This window comes from Gorilla gorilla, chromosome 1 (genome assembly GCF_029281585.2).
Source record: "Gorilla gorilla gorilla isolate KB3781 chromosome 1, NHGRI_mGorGor1-v2.1_pri, whole genome shotgun sequence".
NCBI classification, from domain to species: Eukaryota; Metazoa; Chordata; class Mammalia; order Primates; family Hominidae; genus Gorilla; species Gorilla gorilla.
In genome coordinates, this window is record NC_073224.2 from 120,509,692 (window position 1) to 120,537,331 (window position 27,640).

The window sequence follows — 27,640 nt, forward strand, 5'->3', positions numbered from 1 at the left end:
CCTTAGGCTTACTGTAATTCAATCCTTTTGCGAATCCTATATCCAATTACCCAGATATCTACATCTAAAAAAAGCTTGTCTTCATCAAACTGTCAGACAGGAGCTGTCAGAGAGTCTATTTGTGGGACTGCCCTGTATTTCAGAGCATTTGCCCATAAGGAGCTAAATCATGGAGTAGGGAATTGGGTTGTGCCCCCACAACACACCTATTCCCTGGATATGACATCCTGGTAAAATCGGACTGTGTAGCTTCCCTGAGCACATGATTATTTCTTCGTTTCCCGATTGCTCAGTTGGCCCTGTTGGTTGCTTTCCCTGCTCACAGCCGGCAATTGTCGCTGGATCGCAGGGCAAGAGAATATTCCAGTCATAACATTTTGATCAGCTGCAGTACTGGAGCAATCAAGATAGGGCAGCCACAGGTGCAAAAATAATGAAAGTTTGTGCATCTGATGACAGGTGTCTGGGGTAACCCTCGAACATTAGGAAAGACCCCACCGGAGGAAAGGGACTCACAAGTTAATGATTACAGTGAAAGCAGAAGTAACAACAAAAATGAGCACAGGAGAGAAACAGTGGGACTTTCGTAATGTTGAAAATGAGCTGGAGAGAGAATTCTAAATTGCAAGTTCAGAGAAAGAGGCTCTTGCTGTCTGTGAAAAACAAATAGTTTGGCCCTACTATGATAAGAAAAGCCCAGGGAATAAGATTCTGAAAAATTTGGGAGCACTTGTTATCAAAAGAAGGAGATTTAGAATTACATATAGAAGCAAATGGAAAATCAAGGCTGTTTTGAGGGGTGCTATCAGAGGGTCATTGGAGAGGATGTAGCTTTACAATATTTATATCAGGCTGTGCATTGGCAGGAGTTCTGTAGAAGTTGGACTGAAAGCTGGAGGTAATGACGTGGGTGGGGCACAGAGCAGCTAGGGAGCTCTGATGCGGCTTTTGCTTGGGGCAGAGTACGGGAAGATATGCAAACGCTGAGGCCCCAGATAGTGCAGTGGCCTTTGTGGGCAACACTTACAGGTGGGCTTGGAAACACTTGCCTTTGGAACATTGTTTAAAAGTGAGCAGTGCTCCCAGAAGGGCTGTAATTTCCTTAGATTATCTGATAGCAGACTCCGTGATGTTTACCAGCTTCAAGGAGATCAGACCATTGTGAAATTTTTTTTTTTTTTTTCTGTAGTAAAACTAGCTCCAGCCAGCCCAACTGGGAATTTACTGCCTGAGCTGTTTTCCAACATAAGTTTTGCTGGCAAAACCAGACGTGAGTGTTCCCTCGACTCTCAAGGGACCTGTTTACACTGACTTTATTTTTACTGCCAGCTTTCAAGTTGGAAGAGGGAAATTACGTTTAAAGGTCAGCAGGTGAGCAGAAGGATTCCTGACCAGCCATTCCTGGGGGTGTGTCCCTGTGTGCACTCTGTGTACGTGTGTGTGCCTGTGTATATGTGTGTGCCTGTGTGTACGTGTGTGCCTGTGCGTACTTGAGTGCATGCTTTTCTAAATGCCAACCGTTGTGCTCTGCGCTGGCTGACAAGACCTGATCACTTGTTTGCGGGTGTAATGATGGGTGTCAGGCTGGTTGTTGGGCAGTTTCCTATTTGTTTATTGTAAAGAAGGTAAATCAATCTGTGGGATTTTCTGGCTTGGAGAGCAAGGGGTGTTTACTGTCAACAGGATAAGGACCAGGAGATATAAGATACTGAGTTCCACGGTGCATCTAGTGTTGGGACAGGAGCATAAAAGGTGGGGAGAAGCCAACTACAGGGTATTTCTGACTTGGATGGAACTTTTAAGTACTTGGGTGGGAAATACAATTTGGAAAATTGCTCTCTGGTGAAAGAACCAGTCAGTGTAGCTAACGAAGGTATGATTAGGTTGGACTCAAATTCAATTTTATCAACTCTTCTTTTTAAATTCTTTTTTTTTTTTAATTTCCCAAAAGATGACAGATGGATTTTCACAATTTGGAAATAAAAACATGAGTGAAGGGTTCGGAAGGCAAGTCTCTGGTCCATTACACACTTCCAGAAAAACTTAGTACCCAGAGACTCACATTACTGGGAGTGCTATCTACTCACAAGTGTTGCACTCCATTGAGAAAAAAAAAACAGGAAGTTGCTGTTCTACTGAGGACTGACCAAGAAGCCATGAAATACCTTACTGTGGGAGACTTAGAAGATTGCCTACTGAATAAGGTAAGGACAGACCCGGTCTCTCCCATGAACCCCCTCCCCATTCACACTACTTCCAAACAAACCTTCGTCCAGAAATGATCTCAGGCCCTTTCTAAAGACACATAAAATGCTCCTCAGAAAACAGACTGTCACCCATAACAATGTTTGGGGGCTTAACATATATCAGCCTTACTTCTCTTTGAGGGTCTGGTGCCCAGAGACATGCTGGGTATAGAATATAGAATGGAGAGTAGGAATCTGGGGAATGAGGGGGAACTCCAGCTCTGCCACTGACACTCGTGTGGTTGTGAGTCACTTAACCTGCCTGAGCCTTGGCCTTCTTCTCTGTAAAATGGGAATAATAATAGGAGCTTCATGGGGTAATGGAAAAAGAGCTAATGAAATTAAAACAAAGCTTTTTAAAAACTGTGAAAGTACTAGGTTTTTAAATATTATTATATTTTTAGTACACATCAGTTAAGAACTTAATTTCTTCTAGATGGTCTAGATGGTCATGTCAAATGTTAGAACTTGAAGGAAACTTAAAGATTATCTAGTTTAAGCCTTTTCATTTACGGGTGAAGCTACTAAGGCATGATGTTGATGTTAAAACCAAAATATTTAAATTGACTAAGAAGTAGGCACTGGTCTGCAGTTTTCATGCCTTTACAAGTTCAAAAGAGAAGATCATTATCATAGTGATAAGTAAAATGTATTTCTTAGGCAAAACCATTAAGAGAGATAAATAAGGAAAACCTGGGATGATAAAAACTAGAGTAAACAAAGTGATTTCCCATTAATTCCTCCCTTTGAGAGCTCTAAGAGGAAGACATATTGGCTGGCATTTTTTTCGTGGGTCCTGTATTTTTTGTAAGAAAAAACTCCAAAATTTTTAGCGTGGTGTTCAAGTAACTTCAACTGCTCTATCTTTCTACCCTCCGCTCCCCCTGCATTTCCAATAGCAGAAATCCTAAACAGTGTTTGACACGTTGAATCCAGTGTGTGCTCATGTTTTGTTTGTTTGGCCTGTAGATTATTTCTAATGTTTTACACAAACATTTCAAAATAGATTTTGCATAGAAATCCAGATTTCTGTCTTTCCAGGGGAAAAAAATCAGAATATTTGGCAACTACAGGTCCCAGTTTCTTGCCTGGAAACCGTGTGCTGGGGCTGAGTGTTTGTTAGCCAGAGCACGTGCTGGCCAATTCTCAGGAGGCTGATCACTCCTGTGTCTGACACTTGCTTCTGGTCCCCGCTGCCTCTCTCACGTGTGTCCCCTACTCCATTCCTGTAGGTGGTTGAGTCTCCCATTTCTGCCCAACAAGAACTGGGCCCTGAGCAGGCCAAGGGCCCCAGCTCCTCCTCGCCACTTTTCTGGCTCATATTCATCCTTCAAACTCAGAGTCCACTTTCTCAAGAAAGAGTCCCAGACACCCCAGCACAAAATGATTTTGCCCACATATTCACTCCCATTATAATTAGTATTACTGGCACCATTTATTTGATCATGAGTTTGTATATTAACTCCTGACACTTTTCTATTATCATCTTGGTTGGCAACTTACATGTCATATCATTTCATTCTTTATAAGTTTCTGGAGGGAAGAACACTGTCTTGCATACCTTTCTTTCCTTTGACATTCAGAGTATCTTGCACATATATGATCAGAAATATCTTTAGAGTTCGTTAAAGGCAAGAGTGGTGTGGAAGGCGACAGGTCAAGGTGCATACAGGATCTCATTTAATCTAATCAACAACTATGTGATGTACATATTGCCTCCATTTTTACAGAGGAGGAAACAGAGTCTTGTGGAGATTAAATAACTTGTCCACAGTTACACAGCTAAATTGAGAGGGTACTGAAGTTTCAGCCTCGTCTTTTTTACTCCAAAGGCCGAATGTCCTCTGCCAAACTCCTCTATATCTCTGCAAACACATACTAAGCACCTGCTTTGTGCAAAATACTGTGCTACGGTTTGAGGGTAGACCAAGGCCTGAGATGTGGCCTGCTAAATGAAAGAGAAATTTTGGTTTTGGTCTCTAGGATAGCCCTGTCCCATCTGCAGATTTTGTACATAACCCCAAATGAAGAAGGAGGGAATTTCACATGCAGTCAGGCAAGTGCTTAATAGAATGCATGGTAGACCACAAGGGATGCAGTAGAGATTTCAACAGATTGCTGGAGGAGCACGGTGCATTAGCTCTGATGGGAAAGGTGTCTTACAGAAAGAAGAGTAGAGAAAAAGCCTTGGAGGAAGTGCAGGGTTTTAATAAGTGGAGAAGTATAGGAAAGGTCTTCCAGGCTAAGGGAACCCCGTTCAAACATTCAAGGTGTATTTCATTCCCAGTCACCTTTTTCTTTTGGGGAGGCAGAACAGGGCAGTGGTTACAAATATGGGCTTTGGAAGGCTGCTACCTGTGTTCTGTAACTTACTAACTTTGGGAACCTGGGCAAATTACTTAAATATTCTGAACTTTGGTTTCCTCATCTATAAAATGGGGATAATCATAGCATCCACCTTAAAGAATGGTGGGTAGGCAGGAATGAGCCTACTCTTATAAAATGCCTTGCACACAGGAAGGACTAAATAATCTTAGTTTCACGGTAATGCTGCTGCTACAGCTTCTGCTACATTTGGGGGCTGCAAATATTCTGTGTGACCCAAGCATTTGATTCATGGAAGAATTAGTCTACAAAGGAAGGGATATGATGGTGGAAAGCCTATGGTCTCGTGAGTATCTATCACTGGATTTAACTTTTCATTTCTTTACATTATTAGCCCCTGAAAGACAGAGATGATGCCAGTTTTTGTTTTGTTGAAATTTTTCTAACTGATGATTGGATTTCATGCAATTCTGGAATTAAAGGTCTGACTTCTTGTTTTCTGGAAGGAAGTCCTCAGCCTTTTCTTCTCAGTAACACTCATTGGGAATGACATACACACAGGCTGCATGGTCATGGGTGTGATCAGGCCTGTGTGACATTCCTGGCATGCTACTTAGCACCACCACTCTGTCTCTGTCGCAAGGAAGCGTATCGGAATGCAAGTGAGTCACAGTGATATTATTATAGGGGATAACCTTAAATCCCCATAATTTATATTTGAAGCAGTAAATTATTCATGAACTTGAGCTATTAATAGCAGCAAATGACTTGTGGGGCAACAATGAACCTGATGCTGTGGTTAAGGAGGAGGAGGAGGGGAAAGCAGCCCAAGATGGGACATGGACCTGCGACAGCATGGAGACATGCCTGGGAAGAGCAAGGCCCAAACAACATTTGTTTCCATGTTTTGCCATGAACTAAGTTTGGTGACAAGGTTGCCTCAAGGCTGCCTTGAGGCTGCAACTGGTATCTTGCTGGCTTCCTAAAGTTTGAGAGGCAGTAAAGGAATTCCAGGGTTGGGCTTGCAGTGGGTGTCTACTTGTGTTAGAGCCTCCTTCTTTAGATCACTGTACAGCTGCCCCAACCCCACTGCCTGCTTTTCCACACCCTGAAATGAACTTCTTGCTGTATCTGTCTAGGGTGTGGCCAGAATAAGTGGAGAGAAACAGTCTGGGGGTTCTGGGTTGTCACACCATGAGGGTAACAAGAGGTGTCTGGCACTAAGCCTGGAAACCCCCAGCACAAATCACTTCTGGGGCTACCAAATAGCACGGTGATGCTGTGTGGGTAAGAACTTATTGCAGGAAGCGTAGCCAGAGATGTGGGGAGGGACGAGGCTGCCCACCAACTAGAGAAAGAGGTTTCTGCTCAGGTCCCACAGCAGGAGCATCACTGTCTGGCCCTTGCTGCATGACCCTTTGTGCTTGTTAGATGCCAGAACAGTTGCTGATGCCTAAATACATGGAGACCTAGGACTCCTTATTTCATGAGTCTTGACTTTAAATTGAAGGCATTTTTAGGTTCAGGAAGAGGATAAAGGGTAGGCAGTACTTCTGGTACATCAGTACTTAAGGGTGTGGCAAAGTGTGATGGAAAGAAGTGTTGGAGAGCCTGTCTAATTCTACATCTAACTGCCGGTGTGATGTTAGGAAAGCTGCCTTGTCACTCTGGTCCTCCATAAAGTCACACCAGATGAGGCAATTTCTGAGGTCTCTTCCATTTCTAAGATCCTGAGTCTAAGTTGCAGCAGAAGTGATGGAGGAAGAAAATTAAAACTGGAATTTGTGGTTCTAGGTCTCAAAAAGCATTATCTTATTCTGACTTTCACCTTTGGTAATCAAAACAGGTCATAAGGGTGAACTAATAACCTGTGTAACAAGTGAGAGATTATAGTTGTTTTCCAGGAGTGTGTGATCTTGTCCTGCTCGGTAAGAGTTTCACCATCAAATGAGGGCACAGTTTGTAGAATAGATTTACAATGAAGTACTTTTTCCAATAGGCTACTCTTCACGTGTGTTATGTGCATACATACACACACATGTACACACATACACACGTGCACACACACTCTTAAGCTTCTATTTAAAAATGATTTGATGGTGATGAATTTTTCATTAGTTTATTAACTCAGGAAGCAAAATATACATATATATATATATATATATGTATATTCACTGCTATGTTACTAACATTCAAGTTCTATGGAATTACATCCGTGGGGCTGGCAGATTCAGGAGGCTAGTCTTGGCCTTCAACACGTTCTGAGAACTTAACTATTAGAGAATGCTATTTCTCAACCACTCTGCCTGCAATGTTCTATCTAGTTAACACTTGTATTACTTTTCTCCACTGTACCTGCTCAGACTTCAGGTCCCTGAAGTTGCCTAATGTTCCCTATTCTACCACTAGCTTTATCCGTTCTTTATTCCGGCTGGAAAATATAGCCCACTGCTGAAACCCTCTGTTGCTTTTTTATCTTTCTCCAGCTCTTGCCCAGCAAACTCCAATCTTAGCACCTCAACTCTTACCTTTGGAGGGCTAAGAGGTGGTGGAGCAGATCTCACTAACTGAACTTACTGATATCCCACAGCCTCAGGGACTCAGCCTCAGCCAAGTCTTGACACTGTCTGGTTATCTTTACTCATGTACCTAAACAGTCTCTCATTCCTTATAGCAGCTATCTCAGCAGTCTATCGCCTGAAATCTCTTGCCTTCCACTTCACTCTTAGCTCATTAACATCTCCCATTCTATAAAGAACATAGACATCAGACTGGAAATCTCTCTGATTTTCACTGCCCCCTACCCTTTTATCTGTATCTGCATGCACACTTTTCCCCTTCTTTCTTTCTGCCACACCAAGATGAATTCCTCACTCAGGCCTCTTGGATGTGCATGACTCCTTTTGGGTGGGAAATCCTTACAAACTTGTCTTGCTCTCTGCTACCTCTTCTTTCACCACTGACTCTTTTCTCTCAGCATTTAAACATGTTTACACCTGTGTGTCATTTTGCAAGAAAAAAAAAACTGTTCGCATCCCTGTTGTTTTGGTTTTCCCCATAGTAAAAGTCCTTGGGGCCAGGCGCTGTGGCTCACACCTGTAATCCCAGCACTTTGGGAGGCCAAGGTGGGCAGAGCACGAGGTCAGGAGATTGAGACCATCCTAGCTAACATGGTGAAACCCCGTCTCTACTAAAAATACAAAAATTAGCCAGGTGTGGTGGCACGTGCCTGTAGTCCCAGCTACTCAGGAGGCTGAGGCAGGACAATCACTTGAACCGAGGAGGCAGAGTTTGCAGTGAGCCAAGGTCACACCACTGCACTCCAGCCTGGCGACAGAGCGAGACTCCATCAAAAAAAAAAAAAAATTTCTTGAAGGAGTTGCTTACCTCTGTCTTCACTTGGTTTTCTTCCATTCACCCTTAATCCACATTTAATGTGCACCTCTTCCCCACCATTAATGCTAGTGCCCAGTGTTCCCCCAATGCAGCAATCCTATTCTAGCTGTCAGACTCCATGGACATTTGAGGGCCTTAACTCACTCAAGCAGTTACTGTTGACTTTGTTCTTGAAATTCTTCCTTTACTTTCAGGACCTCTCACGGTTTATTCTCCCACTTCACCACCTCTTCTAAGGCAATTTTGTTCTAAAAATATCACAGGAACAATTGCACAGGCATGAGGAGCACAAATTCTCTCTTTGTGCACCTCAGGCCTGGCTCAATACCTGCTATTTTCTCATTCTAGAACAACTTTCATGCTCCCTTTTTCCTAGCTAACGCCTAGTAAGCTTTCAAGATACAACTCCAACACACTGTGCCTCCAGAAAGGCCTCCTAAACTCCAAACTGGATGAAGTATCCTTTTTCTATGTATCCATAGCATCTGTGCAAACCTCTACCTTGCACTAGATTGCAGTGATTTTAATTTCCAGGTCATTTGTCTTGCTTTGTCAAGTTATCTATAAACCTCGTGGCAACATGTATGCACAAAGCACAGCATAAAATGGGTGTTCCACTCAAATTACTCAAATGGAATTGAATCACAACACAGATGGGAAGTCCTGTGCTGGATAGGACCCTTAAGTTTTGGCTTCTAAAACCTTTATTTTTGTCATTTGTTATTTTTCCCATAATAGCATCCCACAATTGTATTCTGTGCTTACATTTGTCTTCCTCACTACTGTGAATGCATGGCCGTGTCTATCTTGTGCATTGCTGTGTTCCAGCATGTAACAGTGCCCACCACAGAGGACATGCTAAACAAATACTTACTGATGAACTGACCCTATATGTGATATACAACGTGTCTAACAATAGGTGCACAGTCACATTCTTATACTATGAACATATGAAGTTGGCTTGCTGGTTGATGAGAAGTATGAGTGAGGTCTCAGGTGACTGGCCTTGTTGATGACTTAGTTTAGGAAAACAGGAATCTCTTTGACTTGGACTTTTTTTTCTGGCTGTCGTGATCAGTTTATGGGTGTCTCAAAATGACTCTAGAATATGTAGAAACAGCCATTATACCAAATTCAGAGAGAGTAAAAAGATTCATAGATGGGCATTAGATTGAGATGTATCAGATATTGCTTGAAATTGGCCCCTGGCTGAAGGAGCCTCTGAAGGAGAGTCTTGTTGTCATGACAGCAGCTTGTAGGTGCCTCCTGAGCAAGATGACAAAGTGCCCCCTCCATTTCAGAAAAAACTTGCAGACCCTTCCGTATCTTATTTGGATTTTTCTATGTCTCTTCTGGAGTTTACTAAAAGTTCCTTTGTGTTTCCCACAAACATCTATTTCCCTAAACTTTGAGTATCTGATTAGTGTTGAGTTTTCTATGAGAATTTCCCAATTCTTCATAACTCACTGTGGTAACTTTCTGTCAGCAGAAACATGCCTTTTCTTAAGGGTCTAGAAGCAAAAGGCAGGGGTGAGTACAGAGGCAAAGAGAACCATCATTTACTGATGACATCAGTGGGAAGCAGGCTGCTGGGTGCTGATACATGTTAAGCGGTTTAATATTCACACCATGGGCAGCAGGCATGACAATACCATGGTAGAGTCTCACCATGGTTCACAAAACCCTGTGTGATGATCTGGCCCCTGCTTTCCTTTCCAAACTCACCTCCTATCACTTTCCTTTTGCCGGATCCAACCACAGTGGCCTCGCTGCTAGCCTTAGAGCATTGCCTACGTCAGAGGAGGAACATGGAATCTGCTCTCCTAAGCTGTCTTCAGCCTCACTCAAATGTCACCTCTTTAGAGAAGTCTTCTTCGTCCATTGCCCACCCTAACTAAAATAGCTGCCCCTTTATTCTCTAGTCCCTTATCATATTTTATTTTTCTTCATGGGACTTATCATACTTGATATTACATTATACACACACACACACAGACACACAGACAAACACACACACATATATATATACAGGAATACATATGTATATACACATTTATATGTGTGTCTGTGTGTATAATATCAGGTATGACACTATATATTATAATATTGATATTATATATTACAATTATATATAATATATTATGTATTATATCTACATTTATTCCTATATTTTCAGCTAGAGGGCAAGTATCTACATTGTTCACTGTTGTCTTAATCACTGTTGTGTCCCCAGCACCTGGCCTGGCACCTGCTACATAGTAGGTCCTAGATAAATATCAAATGAATGCATCTGTTACAGAAAAGAACATTGAGGCACCACCAAGTGTCTTCTCAATGAAGTCAGACCTAAATTCATCTCCCCGGCATCTTGGGAAGGCAGGATTTTTGAGCTGAACTCCCTCAGTCACCCCTTGCTGTACCCTTGTCTCCTCACTCTCTTATGCCGGTATCTTGGGGACCACAGAGGAAATAACCACATTTGCTGGTCCCTCTCACACCCAGGTGGACTTGAGGCGCCAGCAGATTTCCCAGGCTGTGGAGGAGGTGCAGAAAGTCGTTCATCATTTGACCACAAACATCAGCAACCAAGACATTAGATTTCAAGCTGTGCCTTACTCTGACACGTACAATGAAAATATTAAGGTAAGCAAGTCTCACTGTCTCTAAGTGCCACCAACAGAGCCAGGACACTTGGGCAGGTGAATCTCAGTGTGTGACAGATGCTTGCCTCACTCAGAATACTCATAACAATTCTTGTTTTCATAGGTACTCTTAGTTTTTACTATTTACAGTCTCATTTTATACATGTCATTTCAGCCAGCAGCGTGCCTTATGCCTATAATCCCAGCACTTTGGGAGGCCAAGGTGGGAGGACGGCTTGAGGCCAAGAGTTTGAAACCAGCCTGGGCAACATAGTGAGATTCTGTCTCTATAGAAAAAGAAAAAAAGATAGATGTTATTTCCTTTGATCCCCCACATTCCTAGATGAGAAAAACTAGGCTTAGAGAAGTCAAATGACTTGATCAAGTCATATCAGGCACTAAAGCCAGAACTCACATAGAGGCTTTTGATTCCAAAGCACATTCCGCTGTCACAATCAAAGCTCAGTTAAATACACATTCATTTATTAAGCACCTACTTAATAGATTGGGGGTGGGGTGGAGGGAACTGAGGGCATCCATAAGAAGACAGTAGAAAGTCATAGTCTGTGGGTTGCAGATGGGGAAGGAAGAAAGTAGAAGAGGTGCCACTGAGAAGCTGCAGGAGCAGACTGGCAACCCCTCTCCCTGCTAAAGAATCCCACCCAGTGTAAGCCAATGGGTAACACCAGCATTCAGGCAACACAGTAGTGAGGGCAGAGCTGTACACACAGAAACGACCTTACTTAAACCTGTAAACCACCTTGTGGAAAAGACAGTCTGATTATTTCCATTTTAGAGGTGAGAGAAGTGAGATTCTGAATCATTCTGAATCTCCATTATTCGTTATCTCGATTTTTATTATGCCTCCTACCTCTTTCACTTTGTATTAAATTTGTATGTATTCATGGCCCATTTCTCACAACAGACTGCACATCCCTTGATTGTAAGGACCAAGTTTACTGTTCGTTTTGTTCCTAGCACCCAGCATGGTGTGTGGCACATGGTAGACACTTAACGTATGTGGAATGAATGAATAAATGAGTGAGCAAAAGAATTAGTACCTGAGCAAAAGACCATTGCTGGCCCATTACATCTCAAGGTTGGTGGATGCAAGAACCACCTAAGAGATTCTGGGATTTATGGATTCTGAAACAGAGTCAGATTGTAGGAAATTAATCCCAGGGTGAAAATTATAAAACCAGACTGAATCCTGGAATGCTAGAATATCACTTGCCCAACTCTACCACCCAGGCCAATCTAACTTGGACACACATAGACCAGTGACTAGAAATAGAGATATTACGTTACTTTTCTTAGCACTATACCCAAGGAAATTTCCTTCAGTGGTCCCACTTAGAATTCATAGCTTAAAATATATCTTGCATTTATATATGTCATGTCTTACATATTAAGTTTTGAAAATAGCTACAGCATAGCATAAAAATTGCTTTTAACTTAGATCAAAATCAACAAGTTTTTGTTTGTTTTGCTTTTTTGCTTGTTTTTTAAAGATAGGGTCTCATTCTGTCACCCAGGCTGGAGTGCAGTGCTGCGATCATGGCTCACTGCAGCCTCAACCTCCCAGACTTAAGTGATTTTCCCACCTCAGCCACCTGAGCAGCTGGGACTACAAGTGCAAATGCCACCATGCCTGGCTAATTTTTTTATTTTTATTTTTTGTAGAGATGGATTTCATCATATTGCCCAAGCTGCCCAACAAATATCTACTAAGCACCACTTATATGACTAATAACATGATAGTTGTGCTTTTGAATTCACATGAAAGTGAATTGAAATAACGTACAGATCTGAAATTCCAGGGACTTTAGATGTTTTTCCTCTTTTTAAATCCAGCTGCCTTTCTATGGGTACCAGAAGTCATGTGGATACATCATCTAAAACATCAAACTATTGTTTTCTTAGAGTTAGACAGAACCAGCTGGAGCTGATTAGGGCTTTCCCCACTCAATGGGTCAATGACTGGCCCTGGGCAAGAGTTAACCAAATTCCATGGTCAGAGCTTTCCAGGAGGAGGAGGCAGCTGACTCACAGCCGAAGGCGTGCGTGCAGTGGGACATGGTCATAGTTCAAGCTCCTTTGGCTGCTCTGTTTACCCACTTGTTCTATCTCTTGGCTGCCGGTCTGCCTGCTTTCCCCCAGTCGTTGCTTCACTGGTTCCTGGAGAAAGGGGTTAGGTAGATTCTGATTGTTTGCTTTTTTTCTTTAAGCTTAGAATCATCTCAACAGCTCACATTGTCTCAACAAATAAGCTTTCATTTTGCCTTTATTTTGGAAGGGTTAGTCATGAACACTGACCATAGGTCATCAGTACAGGCCAAAAAAAAAAGGAGATATTTTACAAAATCTGTTACCTCCCCTCCTGTTACTTCCCACCTTTAATTTGTGTCAAAACATTCACCATTCCATGTCATTCATTGTTGGCTGAGTGCCAGCCCAGGGTAGAGAAATAATAACTGAACAAGCTGTCCAAAGACCTAAATTCAAATTCTGACTCTTCTACTTACTGGTTGTGTGTCCCTGAGGAGATCTCCAAGCCCCTCTGCATCTTGAATTCCTTATCTGGAAAGTGGCAACAAAGCTCACCTTACTGTGTGACTGTGAAGTTGAAATGGTCAAATGCATTAGAATTACGGTGTTGCGTCTGCATGGAACTGAATGCATACTCATTCTTCTTTCTCAAACCTTAGGTCTCCTCTGGAGTTCCTGGTTTAGTTCACTGTCTTTACTTGTATATTCATGAGATAATAAACTCAGCAAGTTAATTTACTTGCCCGAAGTATTTACAATGATTCAGTAGCAGAACAAAGAGGTAATCCACTTGTAACACCCAGGTCGAGGTCTCCGTGTATCTGGTCACACTGCTGAGGGTGGAGTGGTTAACAGAGCTGCCTGGCGAGACAGGTTGGTTCCCAGGACTTCCGTTACCTCCCGAATCTGTGAATTCATGCTTGTTTTCAATCCTTTCCTGACCCTAGGTTTTGGCTCCCAGTCAGTTCCTCGTCACAGTCCCAATAAAAGGCCTGGCCGGGTACAGGGAGGCCAGGGAGCAGCACTGGCGGTACTACACCCTGCAGGGCACCAGGCTGCCCTGCCCGTTGCGGGACCCTGAGGGTCTGCAGCAGTGGCTGGAGGTGGAACAGTTTATGAAGAGCCTGTGGCAGTGGCATGAGACAGATGTGAACATCGACGGAGACATTGTGCCTGCCAAGGTCCTCCTAGTGTTCCGGAAGCTGGTGGAAAATGCAATTAGAACCTGCCACCTCTCAGGTGAGCTGATCAGGAACAAGTGCAAGGGTAATTGCTGGCATTCCCCTTTCGCTCTATAAAACCTCTGTTTGGGTGTTACCTGCAGCTCACAGCCTACATTTGAGAAAATAATCATGTGCTCTTCACATTTATTTAATCTTCATAATATGAATCAGCTTTTTTTTTTCCTGCTGTTGATGCACAGAAGATTGGAATTTATACTAACAAAATAGTCTTGTGGCTTTAAGAAAGTTACTGTGCTGGCATAGATATAAAATGCTGTGGATTATGCACCTTAACCAGGCTTAAAAACTTAAGCGTATTGTTTTTTAAAAAAGCAAATTATTCACAAACCCCAGGTCTTCTTTATTAGCACATTTCTACTGCAGCACCTCCATCTGACTGCAGTACCACAGGGTGCTGAGATTCCACATTTGGAAACCACTAACTTGTACCAAAGCACAAAATCCAGGAGCCATAAAGAACTGACTAAGTTTGACAACTCCAAAGTCTTAAGCTACTGTACGGCATATGCATACACACACACACACACACACACACACACACACTCCCTTTTTGTTCACGCAAAGCAAAAAGGTGAATTTCAAACTGGAAAGAAATGGCTAATTTTCTTAATTTATAAATCAATAAGAAAAAAGATGAGCTGACCAATAGAAATAATTACCAAAAAAAAAAAAAAGGATCACAGAAAAAGAATACAAATGGCTTGCAAAAATAAGAAAAGGCATTCCATCTAATGTATATTTCAACGTATATTAGAATATACCTAATGTTGGGTGCATTAAAATACCTAGCAAGCTAAAAGAAATGAAAAGTTTGATCATGCTTAGTGTCGAGTGGGCATGGTGAAATGGGTATTCTCATGTTGTTATTAGAAGTGTAAATTGGTGTCTCCTTTTTAAAGGGCAAGTTGTCTATATTTTATTTTTATAATGTGCTTACTTGACAATTCAACAATTCCAGTTCTAGAAATATATTTCTACAAATACACAAAGAAATGTGCACCAGGATATTCTCTGCCATAGGTTTTATAATAGTAAATAGCTAGAAGTAATCTAAATGGCTAACAAAGGAAAATTGACTAAATTAAATTATGCTGTCTCTGCCTCCTGGACTACTATGCAGCCTTTAAAAAGAACAGGCATATGCCCATGCATACATACAGAGCTATGAAAAATGCATGTGCTAAATAGTTAAGTGAAAAACCAAACTGCTAAACAATATGAGATTCCATCTGTGTGAAAATAAAAGGATGTATTCATACATACATTTGCTTGTCTAGACAGAATAGTTCTGAAAATTTCCATAATGGTAATAGTTTATGTTTAATAGATTTTTTTACTAAGTAGAATAAGTTTCATGGGTTATTTAATTTAATCCTCATAACCACACAACACAGTAAGAATTCTTTTCCTACCTGTTTTAGAGATGAGGAAACTGAGACTTAGAGAGATTAAGTCACTTCTGGAGTTCACACACCTTGTAAGCAGAACCAGCTGCAGGGCAGGGTGTGGGCCGGCAGGCTGGCTGCAGCATCGGCTCACCTCTTATGCTGTGCGACATTATTCATAGTGAAAGTGCAAAGCAGAGATTCAGAATAATGCTAAAGTGCCAGTTGTCATGTTCCTGTCTGGGCAGCTCTGATGAGATGCAGACAAACCCTTTATCCCACCCTGGCCAGGGAATGTTTCCCTTTTGAACAGCCTAACACAATTAATGTGCTTCTGTTTTCTTCTCTGTGTAAGGAAATGCAAAATAATAGATTCCAATCTATTTCAAGAATTGGGATGAGCAAATAAGGATGAATAGATCCTGATCTATTCAAGACTGCTTATCTTTATCTGCAATGAAGGCAAACAAACAAAAACTGTACCTTTTGAAAGAAAAAGGAGCAAATTGGAAATGAGGAAATTATAGTATGTGAGCTGGAAAACTACTAGATGCATTAGTTTTCTCTTCTTCTCTTTGCCTGATTGGAAAACGAGGCAATGGAGACTTCTTTCAAATCACTGAATCCTCTGAAACAGTGGCTGTGATGTGCTTTGATGTATTTTGTGGTTACAGGGGTTTCTGATGACAGATACCTCTGAGGCTCGGCTGGCTGAATGGATGGTAAAAACAAATACCATCTAAGAGACTGAGGCTCAGATAAGACAGGTGAAGCCGAATTTCACCAAAGGCATATGCATAAATAAGGAGGCTGATGCTGTCCCTAACCAGTGTCAGAATATCTAGGTGAAGAAGGGAAAAAAAATGGCATTAGCCTTCCCTATGTTTGCATTACTCTGAAAACCAACATTTAGATATTTGGGTGGAATGGAGAAGGATATAGAAAAATAGTTAGGTTTCATTTTACAGTAGCAAACACAGAAGGTCCCCAACTTGCCATGGCTCAACATATGATTTTTTTACTTTACAAGGGTGCGAAAGTGATACATGTTTAGTAGAACCCATACTTCGAGTACCCATACAACCATTCAATGAATTCCATGAGATATTCAACACTTTATTATAAAATAGGCTTTGTGTTAGATGATTTTGCCCAACTGTAAGTTAATGTAAGTGTTCTGAGCACTTTTAAGGTAGAGTAGGCTAAGCTATGATGTTTGGTAGGTTCGGTGTATTAATACATTTTCAACTTAGAATATTTTCAGCTTCATCAGGATGTGACCTCATCGTAAGTCAAGGAGCATCTGTAGTACACTTTTTCTTTTTATTCTATGGCTTTTACTTTCAGTTGATCCTCCTGAAAAGAATCTATTAATTTAAAAGAAAAGGTACCCCAAAAGCCTTGGGGTTGGGGGAGAAAGAAAAACCCACCAGCAATGAGACTTCTTAGTAATGTTCCGACGCTAGCTAGCTGACTAACCATCTGGTTTTGATGTCAAAACCTTGACGTGCTGCAGGCATTGTGATCCTTCACGTGCTACAGACATTGTGAAAGTTGCCACACCAGTTGCAAGGTGCTGGTCAGAGCAACTGCTCACGAATTTCTTGTTTGAACGCTTGTAATGTGCAAACCTTTCTCTTCTCCATATCCATTTGGTCATTTCCCATCAGGTAAGGTCAGCCTGCTAGGAAACCGCTCTGCAGTTTGGGTTGCTGTGGAAACATCTGCATATCAGGTGGAACTGGAGCTGGTCCCCACAGTGGAGATCCCCACCACCTGGTCCAAGAAAGCCCGGTGGCCTCGATGTCTGCAGCGCTGGCCTTCCCAAGAGAGAGTGGAGTGCATCAAGGTATCAGTGGGCGGGACCCAGCTCGCCAGAGCAGTGATGCCAACAGCTTAACCAGTCACAGCATTACTGACTGCCAATGAGTTTCCGAAGGAAAGTTGAGGTGTCACTAGATCAGCAGTTCTCAAAGTGTGGGCCCTGCAGCAGCGTCACCTGAGAACTTGTTAGAAATGCAGCTTCCCGGGCCCCCACTCTGGACCTGCTGAATGAGACCCTGTGAACAGGGCCCAGCAATCTGTGTTTTAAGAAGCCCTCTGGGTGATGTGATTCTGATGTATGCTCAAGTTGGAGAACTGCCAGGAAGTGGGCACCATCTTCTAACTGTCCACATCCAAGGTGGCTTGTGGTCTCCCTAGCACCCCCTTCTCATCCCCATGTAGGATGTGCTGTCTGCCTGGTGACAAGTTCCCCAGACCAGCGGACTGCTTCAGAAATGGCTTTCTACACCAGTGAGCATTGTTCTTATTATTTCCCAATATTTTTCTCTTTCTTCCAGTCGTTTGGGTTTAACTTGTTGGCCTGTTCAAATTATCACTGGCAGCTGAGCTTCCTCCGTGCTGAGCAGGTGTTACTGGAACAGCTGGATGAAGATGGGGGCTGCCGTAGGAAGTGTTTTCAGGTCATGAGGCACCTGAAAGAGGACATCTGGTGCCCAGGGAACAGGCCGGTTATCACGTCCCACCATCTGCAGGTGAGTGTGGGGCAGGTTGGAGAAGACCCAGGGGCAGCTTTGGATAGGTCATTCCTCCTGTGGCCTCTGTAGGGCCTGGCCAGAGCCACTTAGAAGGGGTGGCATGTGCGAAAAATTCAGGATGAGGTTCTAGTATCTATATTTGCCATCCAACAAATTACTACTTATTATGGAAATATGTAAACTAGCACCATATGGGAGTCCACAGCACCCCTGCCCAGGGTAAAATTTCCTCCCTCCCTTCCCTTTTCCAATTCTCTTCTATCCCACTTTTCCTCCCCTCTCACTTATATTTTACCCACCAAACCAACCTGAGTGCCCACTAGGTGCCAGAAACCCTGCTGAGGTTCAGAAATGAATCACAAAATGTGGTTTGTGCCTCACACTTTGATGGCTTTATGTTTGCGCCAGTCTTTAAACCCACTGCAGCCTACGCACACCTCCTCATGCACACAGACCCACTAACACAGAGGGGACCAGGAAATGCAACACAGAGGTTACCACACACGTAGTGCCACACACCTCTTTCCAGGGTCCAAATCACCAGGCAAGGATCTTCCCTTGCTCTGCCAGCCCCTGCCTCTCCTTGCCCTAAACCCAACAGTACACATTCATTCATGCCTTCTTCACTCACTCATTCAGCAAGTGTTTATTGAGATTACTCTGGGCCAGAGGCCTGCCCCAGTACCTGCTGTGGGCTCAACCTCTGCAGGCACAAAGGTGAACAGACACAGATGTGGTTCCTCACTCATGGCACTTCCGGTCTAGCATGGGAGATAGACATGGGTCAGGCAAGCCAGTGGGTGCGTGTACAATCACACAGTGAGGAAGCACTGGAAAGGGAGGAGTATGGCTCTGTGAAGGCTCAGAGCAGCAGAGCCTGACCTAGACTGGGCAGTCAGGGGGGCCTCCCTGGAGAGGGGGCCTTTGACCACCCTCCCGACTCCCTCTTTCTCAAATTGTGAACCACACAGAGTGAAGTGTACTCTCATGTAGCAGCTCTGTGCAGCCTGCTGGGGTAGGGAGGTAGGAGACTCTTGCAGGACACCCCAGCCCAGCCTAGCTAGTGTGGGTCTAGGAGCTTCAGCCCTCCTCCCTGGCCCCAGAAAGGATGGACTCCCTTTCTACTCAGGCAAGCACAGGTCCCTGGGGCAGTCACCTATCTGTGAGGTGCCTTCCTCACATACCTGTTCCTTCTCTCATTCAATGGACAAAACTGTCTTCCAGCCCCATGTTACTCTGTCTGCTCTAAAGTAACTTATTGAAGGACAGATACCACATTGGTCTTGTCCAGCTGGCATGCTGACCTAACTCGATGCTCTTATTCATTGGGAGAAGGTGAACAAAACCCCCATTATCTCTCCCAATGCTTTGTACATAGTAGCACATTAAATATTTGTTGAGCAAATGAATGAGTGGCTTCACATCTTACTCAACTTTTCTCTTTTTTTCACACAAAATCACTAACCTTGCTTCACCTTCTTATCTTTCCAATAACCTGTCCATTTTGACCTGCAGAAGAATCTGTTAACATCTCATTCACATGCACTGGGGCTTTTCTCTGGAGTTCCAACATTCTCAACGTGTCCCAAGCACACTTCCCTAAAAACACGCAGGCTGTTCTCCTGGATGGAGGGCATGTGCTTGCAGAAGATACTTTGATTCTTTCTGTGGATTTAGCTTCTCTTGCTTTCCTTTATACAGGCCACACTAGAAGAGGCAGAGCTGAGACGCAAACTCAAGTCTATCTCATATCAAAACCTCATAACCTTAACGACTGACTTCATTACCTCTCAATTAAGATGGATGGAAATACCATTCAGTGACATGAATATTTCAGGCAGGATTGAATGGGGCCACCATGGATCTCCCAGCCCATGGCTGCTTGCAAATCTGTACTCCCCACAAGGGCTGACTTCTATTCTGATGGCTCCTAAGTCACCTAGTGGATTTTAAGGCAACTCCTTAAGGATTCTCTGTTTCAATCCTCCCTGACCCAGCTGCATGGCACAATAGAATTGGGCATCCTCAAAGATGGACATTTTTTTTAAGTGGGCTATTTCTGGAGTAAGATAAACAGAAAGTGCTAACTGCCTTTTTCTCTGGTCTTCCGTCCTTAGTCCACAGACAGAATTATCTCCCATTTAGGCATCCCTGCCCTTGAAATGAATGTGGCTGGTGATAAACGTGGTGCTAGACACCATCCCAGATGATGACTTGAGTGTGCTGGATCCTTGCCAAATCTTCATTTTGAGGAAAGTGGAAGAGGTTGGATTGCAAAACAGCATTACGAAGCTGTGGCACTCAGCCTTGCCTCACCTTAAGTCTGACACTCTCTTACAAGGCCCTCACCTTCTCCCCAAAAAGGCTCTGCCCCAAGACTATTTCATGTGAAGCAAAAGCTTATCTTTTATTGCCTTATTTATTCCTAAAACCCACTCAAAATACATTGGCTTGCTTATAATGAGCTTAACTGCCTCAGTTTGCTTAGGGAGATAAAAGCTTAATTAACAAGAGGAATTAACATTTTTTCTGGTATCTAGGTTATCTTCGCTTGCATGAAATTATCTCTAACTCATTTATTCATAATAATGTAATCTAAATACATAGTTGCTATGAACTTACAACTGCTCTAAAAAATAAAGACTGTATAAAAATAACTCAATATCTAAACCATAACATTAATGGATAATTCATTAATTCACTTATTCAATAAATGTTTATTAACTTCCTCTCATGGGCTAGCCTTTGCTGGGTACTGGGTAGCTTAATAGTGAATAAAAATAGGCATCATTCACTGCTCTCATAAAGTTTATAATCCAGTAGGGGAAATGATAAAATTAATCACATAAATATAAAAACTACTACTGTTGTCGCGGCTTCTTATGAGAAGTACATGACTAAGAGAGTGTGCAATGGGTGTACTAGGGAAATTTGATCTGATGGACAAAGAAGGGAAAGAAGTGTGCCCTATGCAGCCGAAGCAGGATGTGCAAAGGCTCTGTGGTAGAAGGGAGCATGAAATGGCTGGTGTGGCTACATGAAGAGAGCAAGGGAGGACACAGGTCAAGATGACTCTGGAAAGGAAGGCAGGGACCAAACCTTATAAACCACACCATGTTAAGGATGATGTTTTTAGCTAACAAACAATGGGAAGACCTTGAAGTATTTTATTTTATTTATTTTTTGTTTGTTTTTGAGACGGAGTCTCGCTTTGTTGCCCAGGCTGGAGTGCAGCGGCATGATCTCGGCTCACTGCAAGCTCTGCCTTCTGGGTTCACACCATTCTCCTGCCTCAGCCTCCCAAGTAGCTGGGACTACAGGCGCCCGCCACCACGCCTGGCTAATTTTTTGTATTTTTAGTAGAGATGGGGTTTCACCGTGTTAGCCAGGATGGGACCTTGAAGTATTTTAGATGAGAAGGGAAGTAGATGTATATTGGCAGCAGTATGGATGGTGATAGTTTGGATGGTGGCAAGAACAGGGATGGGCTGATGAGATCGCTACTGCAGAGGTCCAGTGAGATGTGGAGGCAGTGTGGAGGGGGATGGTAGAATAATACTGGAGGTGAAGGTAAATGGGTAGACTCGAGAAATACTTAGACAAGAGGATTACAGGACTTGACTGGGGATGGTAAGGGAGAAGGGCGACTCCTAGGTTTTCGTGTTGCACAACTAGCTAGTTAAGCAACTCTGGAGGCAGATCAGGTTTGTGCAGGAAGAGCAGGGGTTCAGTTTGGACATGTTGGGACTGAGATAACTTTCAGATACTCAAGAGATACATGGTAAGCAGGTCAGAGGAGAAGTCTGGGCTGGAGACACAAATTTGCAAGTCATTCATATGTAGTGAGAATTAGAGCTGCTGCTGCTGTGGTGGAGGCAACATAGAGCTGAGGAATGAATGTAGACTGAGAGGAGAAGAGGGCCTAGAATTGAGCCTCCAGAAACTCCACTTCTCAAAGGCAGGCCAAGGAGTAAAAGCCTGCCAAGGAGGCGCTGTAATGCTAGGAGAAAAAACCCAGGGAGTAGATTGCTTGGAAGTCAAGTGAAGGATGGCTCAGGAGGGAGGGTGTGGGCGAGAGAACCAGGTCTGCTGAAAGGTCAGGTAAGGTGCAGGCTGACAAAGGCCTATTAGATTTAGAAACATGGAGATCATTGGGCCTTGATGAGAGGAGCCTTTGAGGATTAATGAGAGAAGAATCCATATTGGAGCAGACTGAGGCAAGAAATGGGAGGAGAGGAAATGACCACAAATAATAGAGCCGACTCTCCAGAGAAGCCTGGATTTGCAGAGGGAAGAGTGAGGGCAGGAGGCAGATGTGGGGTTGGGGTTGCAGGAGAGCTTTCAACTTGTGAAAAGCAGTTGAGGAAGAGGGTAATCAGTCATATACAGTTCCTGGAAGATGGGATCCGGGGCCCTGTGGAGGGATCAGCCCCACAGGCAGAAGAGGCAGAAGCAGGGAGGAAGAGAGGAGGGTGCCGCAGTAGGCAAGATCTGTCTGGTTTGGGAGGATGAGGGGTTCCATTTTCCCCGTAAAGTAGGAGGCAAAGACATTGCCTGGAGTAGTGACCACTGGAAATGTTGGAGGAGAGTGAGGGAATAGATTAGGGAAGAGGTGCGGGAGACCAGCTGGCAAACTGAAGGCCCACCTGAAGTTGGGGATTGTGAATTCATGGTAGATCCAGTCTGCCCAGGCAACTCTTTTCTCCCTCCTTCCAAGGCCACATAAGCTCAATAATTGTTTCCAAGCTATCCTCCTCAATTGCCCGAAACAATGTCTGACAGCACTTCTCCCTTCCACAGACTGTGCTCTTTTGGACCTGCGAGAAATATCCCCACTTTAAAGACTGGCAGGTCTTCAGCAAAGCATTTCTGCGCCTGGTGAGGAAACTGCACAAGTGCGTGAGCCAGCACTTCCTGAAACACTATTTCGTCCGGAACAGCAACCTCTTTCAGTGCACCAACCCGACTGAACTGGACACTGTGGCCCAAAAGCTGGCCACCTTCCTGAAGAACCCCCAGATCGGCCCGCCCTGATGGTTGCCCCGGCCTGGGAGGCTCTTGGACATTTTATTCTGGCTTAACCTTGTTCTTTGGATGGTTCCTCAGTCAGGTGCCAGGATCCTGCCTAGGAGAAAGGCCACGAATGGCAGCGGAAATTACATCAAACCAGTAACACTTCAGCAGGGGGAAAACTGTGCCCCAGGATGTCTGGCCCAGGCCTCCCTGGAGCCCAGCAAGCATTTCCGCCCTAGCTAATTCTCCTGGAGACAGCTCTCATCAGGCTTCCCCAGGCACAGATTTGGAACTGGTGACAGTTCTGAACTTAGTTTCCCTTGTTCAGGCTCTGATCGTCTCACAGTGAAGATGGAGACAGAACCCCTGGAAGTCTGGACATGAGCCTGCTGGCCAATACTGTGCCCAGCCCACTGATCATGGGCACATTCTCCTGCCATTTGTAAAATGGGAATGTTAACGTGCCTACCTCTGAGCAGGGCTGTGTGCCTATGAAACTGTGCTGGCGCCTTTTCAAGGGGAAGGCATTGGATCAACACAAAGTGTTCCTGGTTGGTTGAGTAGCTGGTGTTTGCATCCTGGATCGGTACCCACAGCACTGACGCAAAATTGCACCTGATGAGTTAGTGAGCCTGTGCTTCCTTGCTGCTCTCCAGCTTCCTTAGCATGTGGGTCAGTGGCTCCTGATGTTCTGTCCGCTTCCCTGGTATTCTCTAAGCAGGGAGGGGAGTGGTTTTGATGATAAGTGTAAGTCAAAGATGAAAGTACAACTCTTGGCCTGATCCCAACCATAGCCCTCTCTTTGCTTCCCATGCCATGGGCCATGGATGGAACTTCCTTATATATTTATGTAAATAACCTAGTACTATGATCTGCATGGAGTGACCTTAGGTGTCTGTCACTGCTCAATGTGTTCCTTTGCTCATTTCATTCACTCACTCACTCATTGACAAATAATGCTCATTAGGCACTGGGAACACAGCAAAGAGCAAAGTGGATGAGGACCTCCCCCTGGGGATGCCACCTAATGGTGGAGACAAGAAATGAACGACAGATAAATACACACAGTTATTACAGATGGAAGCAAGTGCTTCAAAGGAAATAAACAGAATGTTGAAGTAGAGTCCACAGAAAGGTCCCTGAAGGATGAAAATGCAAATAGTTGAAGGGGAAGGAAAAGTAACCAAAGGCAGGCATGGTGGGGCTGGCATGAGTCAGAGCACCTGGCCTTGTAAAGCCAGGAAGGAAACAGTATTTTATTCTAAGATCAAAGGTGTGACATTTGGCCTCTCCAGAGGCAGAGGAGTATCACGATCTGACCGCATTTTAAACAATTGCATGAAGAAGGTCTGGGGACTCACACAGGAGCTGGGCACTGAGTGCTCTTGAGCCACCCATTTGGAATTTCACAGAGACCCACAAGGCAACATATTCTGTGTGGCACAACCGATCAGGAATTCTAGGAGATCTCGGTGAGATCAATGGTTTTTTTTCTGGCGTTTATGTAATGCTTCTCAACTCAAGGGGCTCCTTTATTACTTTTGAATGTTTTTGCCCAAATGTCTATACCAAAGATAAATTTCTAAAGCATGAACTACTGATTTTGTTTTCATGAAAATTCACATTTGAAAATGAAAATGATTACTTTTCAAAAGTACTGTAAACGGCAGGAAAGATCCAAAATTGACACCCTAACATCACAATTAAAAGAACTAGAAAAGCAAGAGCAAACACATTCAAAAGCTAGCAGAAGGCAAGAAATAACTAAAATCAGAGCAGAACTGAAGGAAATAGAGACACAAAAAACCCGTCAAAAAATTAATGAATCCAGGAGCTGGTTTTTTGAAAGGATCAACAAAATTGATAGACCGCTAGCAAGACTAATAAAAAAAAAGAGAGAGAAGAATCAAATAGACGCAATAAAAAATGATAAAGGGGATATCACCACCGATCCTACAGAAATACAAACTACCATCAGAGAATACTACAAACTCCTCTACGCAAATAAACTAGAAAATCTAGAAGAAATGGATAAACTCCTCAACACATACACTCTCCCAAGACTAAACCAGGAAGAAGTTGAATCTCTGAATAGACCAATAACAGGATCTGAAATTGTGGCAATAATCAATAGCTTACCAACCAAAAACAGTCCAGGACCAGATGGATTCACAGCCGAATTCTACCAGAGGTACAAGGAGGAACTGGTACCATTCCTTCTGAAACTATTTCAATCAATAGAAAAAGAGGGAATCCTCCCTAACTCATTTTATGAGGCCAGCATCATCCTGATACCAAAGCCTGGCAGAGACACAACCAAAAAAGAGAATTTTAGACCAATATCCCTGATGAACATTGATGCAAAAATCCTCAATAAAATTCTGGCACACTGAATCCAGCAGCACATCAAAAAGCTTATCCACCATGATCAAGTGGGCTTCATCCCTGGGATGCAAGGCTGGTTCAATATACGCAAATCAATAAATGTAATCCAGCATATAAACAGAACCAAAGACAAAAACCACATGATTATCTCAATAGATGCAGAAAAGGCCTTTGACAAAATTCAACAACTCTTCATGCTAAAAACTCTCAATAAATTACGTATTGATGGGATGTATTTCAAAATAATAAGAGCTATCTATGACAAACCCACAGCCAATATCATACTGAATGGGCAAAAACTGGAAGCATTCCCTTTGAAAACCGGCACAAGACAGGGATGCCCTCTCTCACCACTCCTATTCAACATAGTGTTGGAAGTTCTGGCCAGGGCAATTAGGCAGGAGAAGGAAATAAAGGGTATTCAATTAGGAAAAGAGGAAGTCAAATTGTCCCTGTTTGCAGACGACATGATTGTATATCTAGAAAACCCCACTGTCTCACCCCAAAATCTCCTTAAGCTGATAAGCAACTTCAGCAAAGTCTCAGGATACAAAATCAATGTACAAAAATCACAAGCATTCTTATACACCAACAACAGACAAACAGAGAGCCAAATCATGAGTGAACTCCCATTCACAATTGCTTCAAAGAGAATAAAATACCTAGGAATCCAACTTACAAGGGATGTGAAGGACCTCTTCAAGGAGAACTACAAAACACTGCTCAAGGAAATAAAAGAGGATACAAACAAATGGAAGAACATTCCATGCTCATGGGTAGGAAGAATCAATATCGTGAAAATGGCCATACTGCCCAAGGTCATTTATAGATTCAATGCCATCCCCATCAAGCTACCAATGACTTTCTTCACAGAATTGGAAAAAACTACTTTAAAGTTCATATGGAACCAAAAAAGAGCCTGCATTGCCAAGTCAATCCTAAGCCAAAAGAACAAAGCTGGAGGCATCACACTACCTGACTTCAAACTATACTACAAGGCTACAGTAACCAAAACAGCATGGTACCGCTACCAAAACAGGGAGATAGATCAATGGAACAGAACAGAGCCCTCAGAAATAACGCCGCATATCTACAACTATCTGATCTTTGACAAACCTGAGAAAAACAAGCAATGGGGAAAGGATTCCCTATTTAATAAATGGTGCTGGGAAAACTGGCTAGCCATATGTAGAAAGCTGAAACTGGATCCCTTCCTTACACCTTATACAAAAATCAATTCAAGATGGATTAAAGACTTAAACGTTAGACCTAAAACCATAAAAACCCTAGGAGAAAACCTAGGCATTACCATTCAGGACATAGGCATGGGCAAGGACTTCATGTCTAAAACACCAAAAGCAATGGCAACAAAAGCCAAAATTGACAAAGGGGATCTAATTAAACTAAAGAGCTTCTGCACAGCAAAAGAAACTACCATCAGAGTGAACAGGCAACCTACAAAATGGGAGAAAATTTTCACAACCTACTCATCTGACAAAGGGCTAATATCCAGAATCTACAATGAACTCAAACAAATTTACAAGAAAAAAACAAACAACCTCATCAAAAAGTGGGCAAAGGACATGAACAGACACTTCTCAAAAGAAGACATTTATGCAGCCAAAAAACACATGAAAAAATGCTCATCATCACTGGCCATCACAGAAATGCAAATCAAAACCACAATGAGATACCATCTCACACCAGTTAGAATGGCAATCATTAAAAAGTCAGGAAACAACAGGTGCTGGAGAGGATGTGGAGAAATAGGAACACTTTTACACTGTTGGTGGGATGGTAAACTAGTTCAAACATTGTGGAAGTCAGTGTGGCGATTCCTCAGGGATCTAGAACCAGAAATACCATTTGACCCAGCCATCCCATTACTGGGTATATACCCAAAGGACTATAAATCATGCTGCTATAAAGACACATGCACACATATGTTTATTGTGGCATTATTCACAATAGCAAAGACTTGGAACCAATCCAAATGTCCAACAATGATAGACTGGATTAAGAAAATGTGGCACATACACACCATGGAATACTATGCAGCCATAAAATTGATGAGTTCATGTCCTTTGTAGGGACATGGATGAAATTGGAAATCATCATTCTCAGTAAACTATCGCAAGAACAAAAAACCAAACACCGCATATTCTCACTCATAGGTGGGAATTGAACAATGAGAACACATGGACACATGAAGGGGAACATCACACTCTGGGGACTGTTGTGGGGCGGGGGGTGGGGGGAGGGATGGCATTGGGAGATATACCTAATGCTAGATGACGAGTTAGTGGGTGCAGCGCACCAGCATGGCACATGTATATGTATGTAACTAACCTGCACATTGTGCACATGTACCCTAAAACTTAAAGTATAATTAAAAAAAAAAGTACTGTAACCAAA

The 27,640-nt window shown here is 43.1% G+C and overlaps 1 protein-coding gene across 2 annotated transcripts; it reads left to right on the forward strand.

Annotated features, from left to right (window-relative positions):
- The first annotated feature begins 957 nt into the window (after positions 1-957).
- Positions 958-27,640, forward strand: MAB21L3 (mab-21 like 3). Of its 2 annotated transcripts, XM_063695828.1 has the most exons (8): positions 958-1,069; positions 1,190-1,371; positions 1,952-2,204; positions 10,470-10,610; positions 13,606-13,897; positions 16,958-17,136; positions 17,630-17,824; positions 22,628-27,640. In XM_063695828.1, exons 3-8 carry the CDS (start codon positions 2,157-2,159, stop codon positions 22,859-22,861), a joined length of 1,089 nt encoding a protein of 362 aa, XP_063551898.1. In that variant the 5' UTR covers positions 958-1,069; positions 1,190-1,371; positions 1,952-2,156; the 3' UTR covers positions 22,862-27,640. The 2 variants fall into 2 exon arrangements, with proteins under 2 accessions (XP_063551898.1, XP_063551894.1); XM_063695824.1 differs by lacking the exon at positions 22,628-27,640 and adding an exon at positions 19,529-20,458 and having other exon boundaries at positions 960-1,371.

Coding starts and splice junctions, on each gene's coding strand:
- MAB21L3 (XM_063695824.1), top strand. CDS start 2,157: ATGAAATACCTTACTGTGGGAGACTTAGAAGATTGCCTACTGAATAAG. Junction 13,898..16,957: donor TAGAACCTGCCACCTCTCAG/GTGAGCTGATCA, acceptor ATTTCCCATCAG/GTAAGGTCAGCCTGCTAGGA. Junction 17,825..19,528: donor TCACGTCCCACCATCTGCAG/GTGAGTGTGGGG, acceptor TCCTTTATACAG/GCCACACTAGAAGAGGCAGA.